Genomic DNA, 10,095 nt, shown 5'->3' with positions numbered 1-10,095 from the left:
TTTTGGTACCACTGAAATTTGGGACATGACCCCTATCATGTAAATCCAAGGCCTTAGGGTTATGAACCCGCTTAGGCGTATTTTGTGCACCGATACGGTCAAAACAAAAATCGTAAACATGACCCATGCGATTGCAATTTGTGCAATGTAGGGGTTTGAATGGTTTGCATTGACCGAAATGATTTGCACGTGGTTCATTTGCAAAAATAGATTTTTCTTTGTAATTATTTTACAAACGAGAATTTCTTTTCAAATCAAAACAAAACATGGCCAAATGACCAAGACGACCACAATAATCACATTTATACACATGAGCATGTTTATGATTTACACTATGTGCGTGTACTTGTGTATGTGATGAAGAAGCTTGATGGGATGCACAATCATGAATAGGCTTGTTAATTTTTTGTGCATTATGACAAAATTGAGCTAAATGGCCTTTAAGACCGCAAATAAAACATTTATGAATTTTTTCATACGTGTGTGCATAGTGAATAAGTTTCTTAGAAGAATTAACATTGAATTTTGCACACAAGTCCATAAGTTTTTTATTATTAGCAATACAAGTGTTTAGTGTTGAATCTAAGGTAAATATGCGTTTCCTCATTTGATTCAACTCATCATTGTGCATACAAGCATTGCTACTAGAAGTAGGATAAACATGATTATTTATCATAGATTTTAACTTATCTACTTCTAACATGACATCATATTTTTCATGAAGCAAACTAGCATTTTCCAATCTCAAAGTTTCATTACATTCTTTAAGAATTATATTTTTATTTGCAATGAAATTAAACTTAGTACCTAGTGTTTCATGAATGGATTTCATATCAACATACTTACTATTTACATCAATATAGCAATTGTGTAATTTTTCAAACTCAAGAGCAAGTTCATCAAAAGTAATAATATCATCGTTGTCAAGATCGCATACCTCATTAGGGTTATCACCTAGTGGTATTGTACATGGAGATGAGGCTTCTTGAGAATTCAAAGCGGGATTTTCCAACGCTTGTTGAATGGCCTCTAAGTCCCCTTCATGTGCTTCAATAAATTTCCATAAGGCGTAAGCACTATCAAAATTAGCAATTTTTTTAGAAAAGGAAGAGTGAAAAGCTTTAAGCAAATATTCTAACAAAAGCTTGTTCATATTAAACAATCTTTTATCATTTTCACTCCATTTGGATTTTTTTCAAAATGGGAACAACATAGGCATCCTCAATAATTTTCCATAAATCGAATTGTTTAGATTGAACAAAAAGTTTGAATCTAACACACTATTGAGCATAGGGAAAAATATCCAAACGAGGAGCAACATTAATAGCATAGCCTAAACTAGATGCGTCATACATATCCATAAAGATTATATGCAAGAAGCAAAAAGTAATCAAAAATAGATTAGCACAAATACGATAACTTGGATCTTTAACTCAAGGCGATTAGACCTTAAATCAAAGAGCACCAAGCTCTGATACCAATTGTTAATGCACACACATGAACTTGAATCTTTAACTCTTGATTGTCGTGTGTTGAATTACCTGTAAGGAGGAAAAACCACAACAACAAAGACTAGAAAATATATTAGCGATAACTTGTTTGACAAATCATCATCAAAACTATAGGGCCAACAATTATTAGTTTTAATTAGCATAAAATCGGATTAGATTAGCATAAGATCCTAATCACCCCCCTCTAGGGTCTAACACAAGCCTCTCCTGACTAGCTACCTAGATAGCATTGAGAGCTTGGGCAACGTGTAATGGACTAAACGTTGCAGAGAGAGCATTATCCTCTTGGAAGCGGAATTAAGAGCCTTTATAGATTTACAACACGTCGATTTGGAATCTGAAGTGGACCAAGCTCTTTCTCTAGCTGGAATCTCACAAGTGCACCATCAGGAAACCCTTCGCAAGAGTTTATCTAAAACAGAGAACCAAATCGTGATTTTGCAGAAGCAGCATGATCAACTCCAAGCTGAAATAACCACCTCCGCTACTGGTCCTACTAATGAGGAACTTAGGAATGAAGTGGCTGAACGAGTTCGAGCGGCCCATAAGAAGAAGCTGTCTTTGTTTAAGTCCAAGCTCAGATCCCTCAAATTGATGAGCCTTGGTGCTTGAACCTTATATTGCTTTTAGCTGGGGATAAAATTTTTTGTTTTGTATTATTTTCATGCCAAGTATTGTCACTCTATATCAGATTAACAATGTTGAATGAAAGTAATATCATAATGCTTTTCATTGCCTTTTCCTTGTTATGTTTTGATTTGAGATAATGAAAACATTAAAACTGCCATAGGTGTAATATTAACTTAGCATAAATCAAAAATTCTCTTTATTATCACTTAGAATGATTCCATAAAATTTCAATTAACCGAGGTGTAATGTTAACTTGATGACATACAAGATGAGGAAAATTTAAAATGGTTTATTACTCTCCATTCAAATGAATTCCGAGTAATCAACCCCCAGTCTAAATAAAATCGTTTTCTCATCTCAGACTTGCTGGGAAAAGTTAACATGATTTGCTACTTTTCTATTCAATGAATCCTGAATAACCAACCCCCAGTCTGGGGAAAGTTAATTCATCATCTCAGACTTGGCTGGGTAGGAAAAGGGGACTTCATGGCCTACATGTAATATTTCTTGAGGAATTTCCCGTTAATAGGCATCATGAGCCTGTCGCCTTTCTAGTTGATGAGACGGTATAATACTCCATTTGAATAGACTGATTCTATTATGAAGGGTCATTCCCATTTAGGATTGAACTTCCCCTTGGTCTTATGTGTCATCACCATAGGTCGTCTGACAACTAGGACCAAACCGCCTTTCTTGAAGATACGTTCTTTGACCTTCTTGTTGTAGGCTTTGAAAATTCGAGCTTGATACAACTCGATCTGTTATTGAGCCTAAAGTTGCCTATCATCCAATACTTTAAGTTCTTGAAAATACAATCGATGCTGCTCTTCATCCGTCATCCTGGTCGCAAGGGTGACTCTCAGAGACGGGATCTATATTTCCAACGGTAATACGGCTTCACAACCATATACAAAAGAGAATGGGGTGGCTTTTGTAGGGGTCTTCACTATTGTGCGGTAGGCCCACAAACATTTGCTAAGTTTTTCATCCCAATCGCGACGGTTCTTGAAGACAAACTTCTTGAGAAGCTTCACAATAATCTTGTTGAACGCTTCAGCAAGGCCATTGGCTGGTGGATATTATGTCATCGATGCGATACTTTGGATCCTAAACTTGTCGTAGAATCTCTGAAAACCATGACTAACGAACTGAGTTCCATCATCATGGACTATTCGTCTCGGTACACCAAAACGGTAGATGACGTGATGTTTGATGAACTTGATCACGTTTGAAGCTTTGACTTCTTTTAACGGAATTGGCTCCGTCCACTTGGAAAAGTAATCGGTCACTACCAAGATGAACCGATATCCTTTGGCCATTAGCAGAGTGATGGGTCCAACAATATCCATTCCCCTCATCTCAAATAGCCAAGATGCTGATGTTAGGTGCAGGTTCCCTAGTGCCTGATGAATGAAATCACTATGAATTTGGCATGCGTGACAATGTTTAGCATAGTCAACAGCATCTGAAAACTTCTTTGGACAATAGTAGCCAATTCGTCGGAGACAGTCTCCTAACTTAACTCCAGGTTGATGAGCTCCACACATCCTATCATGAGCTTCCCTGAGATCCTCCTGTGCTTCTCTTCTAGAGAGGTAACAAAGTAAGACTCCATCATGTAATTTATGGTACAAGGTTTGAGAGACCGTGTCGTAATAGAATCGAAGAGCCTTTCGTTTGATGGCGGCCGCTTCTTTAGCATCATCAGGTAGTATCATGTACAAGACGTAGTCAATATACAAAAATCGCCAATCTCTGGATTCTAGCTCAATTAAAATTGCACAGGCGATCTCCACTATAGTCTCATTTGAGCAGTGTTCTAAGGGAATCTTTGGGTGGTACAAGTCACGACCAATGACGAATATCATCGTCTCTTCTTTTGGTGGCAATGCTAGATAAGTTGCCAATGAGGCTAAAGCATCCGTATATGTATTCTGGGCTTCTGGGATGTATTCAATGAAAAAGCCTTCAAACTTCTGAGCTAACTCTAGCACGGTGAAGTGATATGGGACTAAGTCGTCATTACGTGCTTTATATTCTCCTTGGACTTGATTCACAATAAGCTGAGAATCACCATAAGTCTCGAGGTGTCGAATGTTAAGCTCTTCAGCCAATTGTATTCTTAGTAGCAAAGCGTTGTACTCTGCTACATTGTTGGTACATGGCTCGATTAGAGAGTATCCTCTTAGGATTATATGACCGCCTGGGGATACAAGTACCACCCCTATGCCAACGGTGATTCCTCTATTAGGGTTTGCTCTGGATGCACCGTCAAAGAACAACTTCTAACCTCGTATAACTTCTTGAGTTGCACAAGCTTCGGCTACTTCATCTGCTAAATCTTCATATAATTTGGATGATTCAGATACTGGATGGTCGGCTAAGAAATCTACCATAGCCTGACCTTTAATAGCCTTCTGAGGCATAAATTACATGTCATACTACGATAGGAGGATCGCCTATTTCACTAGACGACAATTCAGAGAAGACGACTTTATCATGAGCATTCTCAAAGGATTTACTTTGGAGATGATATGAATCGATTGCCCGACCAAATAGTGTCATATCTTCTAGATAGAAAATACTAAAGCAAGGCACTCCTTTTCCACCAGATTATATCGATGTTCGGCTCTAATCATGGTTCTGCTAAGGTAGTAGATTTCTTGCTCATGTCCTTGGTCATTATTCTGAGCTAATAACGCTCCAAGGGAATGATTCATGGCCCTCACATATAACAGAAAGATTCCCTAGTATCTTTTAATCTCCTCAAATGCCTTTTGGCAATCTCCATCCCAAATGAATGAAACTCCTTTATTCATCATCTTAGTGAAGGGCTGACATTGTCCTGAGAGGTTTGATATGAATCTTCGGATGTACGCCAATCTGCCTTACAAACCTCTGAGCTCTTTGATATTTCTTAGAGGTGACATTTCTTAGATAACACGAACCTTTTCTGGGTCGAGAGAAATTCCCTTAGATGTGACTATGAATCATAGGAATTTACCGCTAGAGGCCCCCCAGGAACGATTTGGTTGGATTCATCTTCAGTTGATGTGCTCGCATGATGTCGAACATTGTCTTTAGATTTGTAAGACGATCACCTCTGTTTTGGCTCTTTACTGCAATATCATCCACATAACATTTTATCTTTTTGCATAGATGTTCGTGAAAGATTGTATTCATGACACGCTGATAGGTTGCATCGGCATTCTTTAATCCGAAGGGCATTACCGTATAATAATACACCCCATGGGTGTTCTGAAAGTAGTATGCTTTTCGTCTTCAGGGTATATTTTAATCTGGTTATATCCTAAAAACTCATCCATAAAAGATATCCTCTCATACCCATAAGTATTATCGATCATGACATCTGTGATGGGGAGTGAAAATTCATCTTTCGGACATGTAGCGTTTAGGTCACGAAAGTCGATGCAAATTCAAACTTTGCCATTTTTCTTAGGCACAGGAATAATATTAGCGACCCATTTGGGATGTTGTTCCTATCTGATAAAGCCTGAGTCGATAAGCTTTTTAACTTCCGACTCAATTACTTCCATGATCTCTGAACGGAACTGGCGTTGTTCTTGTTTGACGAGTTTCACATCCGAATCAATGTTAAGATGATGCATGGCTACTTGGGATCAAGACCAGGCATGTCTTTATAATTTCAAGCGAAGACATCTATATATTCTCTGATGAGAGATATGAGGTCTTCTTTCTTGGGAGGTGATAAGCTCTCGCTTAGGATCAGATTCATCCTCCCCATGTTGACCTGGATCACCTTATCTTCGGTGGGCAGTTCGTGCTGTTCAAAACACGTATCCCATAAGATGTTAAGGTGCTTGATCTAAGGATCACTGATTGATTCGATCAATTCTTGGTCATCCTCTGCATCTTCGACCGGATGACTAACTGAAGCCGTGTTCATGGACATGCTTTTAAATATTGCTCCGACACTTACATCGGATTTCGATGAGGATGTTCCGGATGAGTGATCTTGACACAGACAGTTGCCAATCTCATCTTTTGAAAAGGGATGAGTTGAGACATAACCTAATCCTCTTTTAGTTTTATGGTAATAATCACGAGGTTTTTCTTCTGGAGTAGAAAGCCGAATCGACGCTCGTCTTCCTTTCCTAAAATTTAAACCTTCCTGTTTACCAAAGTCGTAACCCATCCTTATCATCAATTTGATAGAGTTAGGTTCATGATAATAGAATTGGGGGACTCCACGGTCTTCCTCTGAACTCTCTCGCTTGAGTAATTCAGGTTTGACCTTACCAAAGTAGATTGGCTTTTGCCCTTTCCTTTTGGACGTGATCATGAAGAAAGCCTTCTGCACATCTTCCATCTCTTCGAATGTGGTGAAGGATGATTTTAGAGGCAAAGTGAGTGATATCTCGGTGTACAATGTGCACCATGAATCAATACGTGTATCTGTATCAATCTCTATTTGTTCATATTCAGAGGACACATCTGACAAGTACGCCAAATTGAAATCTTCATTAATGTACCACTCGCCCTCACTCAGTACATTGTTATTATCTTCATTCTGACCTATTACATCAAAATTCAACTCCCATGGACAATCTTTCCTCAGGATCGGGCTATATGTCAGCTTCATTTCAACTGTCAGTGGCCACATTTGATTGCTCAGGCTCTTGGAAATCTAAATAGAAGACTGAGTTGGTGTGAAAGTTCTCCACCCCTTTGAAGGGTTGCTTCTCAGCAATCAGAGTTCTGACTTCTCCCTCCTCGTCAGCATATTTTATGACCTGATGAAGAGTAGATGAGACAATGTGATTCACATGAGTCCAACGTCGTCCTAACAACAAATTATAAGACGTGTCCGCATCTATGATGTAACAAGTCACTTCGGACTTGAGATCTCTGATTTGGCACCTGAGTTTGATTTTACCCAAGGGTCATGTGCTGTTGGCATTAAAGCTGAAGATGGTCGTCTGAGTGGAGTTCAACCGGTGTAGAGGAATCCTTAGAACTTGCATGACCCGATATGGCATGATGCTAAGTGCCGAGCTCGGATCAACTTGTACACGGCTGATCTCAGAAGAACCGATATACCTCGTATAATACAGAGGTCTATCATGTTTGTGTTTAATCTTCATGTCTTCATGAGTGAATAATATAAATGGCAGACTTCTTGCGGCTTGTAGACACTATACACAAGATTGTCCCTTAGAAGTTTCTAGAACTAGAGCAACTTGAGTAATAAAGCTCTCCGTGTCTGTTAAAGATTCATTTAGAGCTTCTCTTGTGGTCTTGGACAATCGTAGGAGCTCGTACAAGGTGATCCTCATAGGGATGTTAGCTAATTAAACTATGACATTGAATTAGAAGGGAGTGTTCGATCCTCCAGTCTCTTCTTGAAGAAGGTTCTGGCTAAAGCGAAGCTCTTTCTGTTTCCCTTTATTGGTTGTCTTCTTAGGAGAAGAGCCCCTAACCTCCTAGGCTTGTTATTTTACTCCTAGAGCATCTTGGCTATAGTTTTTCAAATATGTTTTCCCTGATCGGGTGCCAGGGTTATCTCTTTGATCTGTTGCAAGGACAATCCTCTCTTCTTCCGAGTCCGTAAGAGGTTTGAGATGATCATCATTCTCATTTATAGAGGGGCTAATCATATTGGATGACTTTGCATTGCCTCTCTTCTTCTTCGTTGATGCACTTGTCCACTGTTGATCTTTAATTAAGTCTGGATGGACCCACATGATTTCTCCTTTTGGAGTAGTGAAGGGTACCAAACATTTATCCTTCTGACCATGTGAATCAGCATTCTTCATGTGTATTTCTCCCTTAGGGATATGGATAACACCATCCACTACTACTACAGGAGGAAAATCTCTGAACTGGACCGATATCAAATTGATGAACATGGTCTTATGTTCTGGTTTCAGCTTGAGTACATTAGTATGGACCAGGTGTTGCAGAATGTCCTTGAAGATATAACATCTCCTCGTTGGATGTCCTAGCATTCTATGATACCAGCAGTAGTTAGGATCATCTACTTTCCCTGCTTCTTCATATTTCTTCACTTCAGGAAGTTTTAGGTTGTTGTTCTTCGGAAGTAGCTAGAATAGGGTGTCCACATGTTCCTCCTTGAAAGAGTACTGTTTTTGGGTGTCCTCTGTTAATTTGATGCCTTGCCCTACTTCGTAAGTGGTGCTCGGGTGTTGGTATCGGCGGCCAGAGTCTCCTTTCTCTTGGATCTAGGAGCATTGCCTTGGTTGCGTTACGCTTGCGGCTTTGACTTTTTAGCTTCTTCAGCTCTGACTCGGGCAATGATCTCTTCTCACTACTAGAAAATGGGTTATTGACTACGGATATTTAGCGACGGAATATTCCGTCGTTATAACATGACTTATAGCGACGGAATTTCCGTCGCTATTTAACCGTAGGAAAATATAGTTATAGCGACGGAAAATGTTGTTTTAGCGACTAAACTTTTCCGTCTCTAAAATATTAACGACAATCTACAATTCCGTCGGTAAATAAGGATTTAGCGACGGATTTTCCATCGCTAAAACAATTTTTAGCGACGGAACAATCCGTCACTAAAAGTTTTGGGTGGGAAAAAAATTTCGGGCGTGGGCGCCCAAAATTTTGGGCACCCCGCGCCCGTTTTGGCCGAGACCCCCCCCTCTCTTTCCCCCTCTTTCTCTCCCAGACCCTCGCCCCCCAACCTCAGACCCGACGCCCCCACCCTCGTCGCTGCCGGCCGCTGCCCGTTGGTGATCTCAGAACACAGGCGCCCAGCACCCACCCTCTTTCCCCCCTCTCTCCTCCGCAGACCCGCCGGGCCGCGGGGCCCCCCCCCTCTCTTTCCGCCCTCTCTCTCTCCAGACCCGCGCACCCCCTCTGTCGTCCGCGCCGTTGGGTGGAGCCGCCGCCGCCGCCGTCGATCTCTCTCCCCCCTCTCTCTCAAGGTACCCCCTTTCCCCTCCCCCCTCAATCTTATAGTTTATAGTTTAATTTTTGCAAAACCAAATAATTATAGAAAATCAAAACCCTAATAAAAAATCAAAATCCTAATAAAAATTTAAGATTATAGTTATATAGTTTAATTTTTGCAAAACCCTAATAAAAAAATTAAGATTATAGTTATATAGTTTAATTTTTTCAAAACCCTAATAAAAAATTAGATGAGTGTGAGGGTTAAGGTTAGGGTTAAAGTTAAGGGGGTGAGGGTGAGGGTGAGGGTTTGGGTGGGGGTGGGGGTGAGTTTTAGGTTGAGGTTGAGGGTTAGGGTTAGGGTTAGATGAGGGTGAGGGTTAAGGTTAGGGTTAGGGGGTGAAGGTGAGGGTGAGGGTTAGGGTTATGTGAGGGTAAGTGTGGGGGTGATGGTGAGGTTGAGGGTTAGGTTAGGGTTAGGGTTAGTTTAGAGGTGAGGGTGGGGGTGATGCTGAGGGTTAGGGTTAGGGTGGGGGTGGGGTTGAGTTTGAGGTTGAGGTTGAGGGTTAGGTTTAGGTTTAGGGTTAGGGGAGGGTGAAGGTGAGGGTTAGGGTTAGGGTTAGGGTGATGGTTACAATGAGGGTGAGGTGATTGTGTGGGGTTATCGTAACTATTATATCGCTAATTACATAGAAATTGCACACACTGTACACTCATATTTTTGAGCCGTAGAATACCCCGTCCAATAAATACTATATATAATCTCTTTATTTACTTGTCACATACGCGTACAGGATTGTTGGCGGATACGATACCATCGTGTTCGGTCCGATAACCTTTCCGTAATCGTATGTGACGGAGGGCTTATATATAAATATTTATTGGATCTATCCAGTTTGGACGGGTTAGGTATGTAAACATGGCGTGCATAAGTATTTACGTGTGTTCTTGTGTACTTTCTTTTCGTCAGAGTTTCGGTGGCGCTTACTCGTTGTTCTCCGTGTACTATAGTGTACTCGGAGAACAGCGGGTAGGTGCTGCCAAAATT

The 10,095-nt window shown here is 40.5% G+C and overlaps 1 protein-coding gene across 1 annotated transcript; it reads right to left on the bottom strand.

Moving 5' to 3' along the window:
* Positions 3,221–4,567, bottom strand: LOC109845958. The gene is made up of 2 exons (XM_020415186.1): positions 4,432–4,567; positions 3,221–4,344 (listed from the first exon to the last, which is right to left on the bottom strand). Exons 1-2 carry the CDS (start codon positions 4,565–4,567, stop codon positions 3,221–3,223), a joined length of 1,260 nt encoding a protein of 419 aa, XP_020270775.1.

Source organism: Asparagus officinalis, chromosome 6, assembly GCF_001876935.1.
Source record: "Asparagus officinalis chromosome 6, Aspof.V1, whole genome shotgun sequence".
Lineage (NCBI taxonomy): Eukaryota > Viridiplantae > Streptophyta > Magnoliopsida > Asparagales > Asparagaceae > Asparagus > Asparagus officinalis.
The sequence above is the reverse complement of the archived record's forward strand: the minus strand, read 5'-3'. Positions and strand labels throughout refer to the sequence as shown.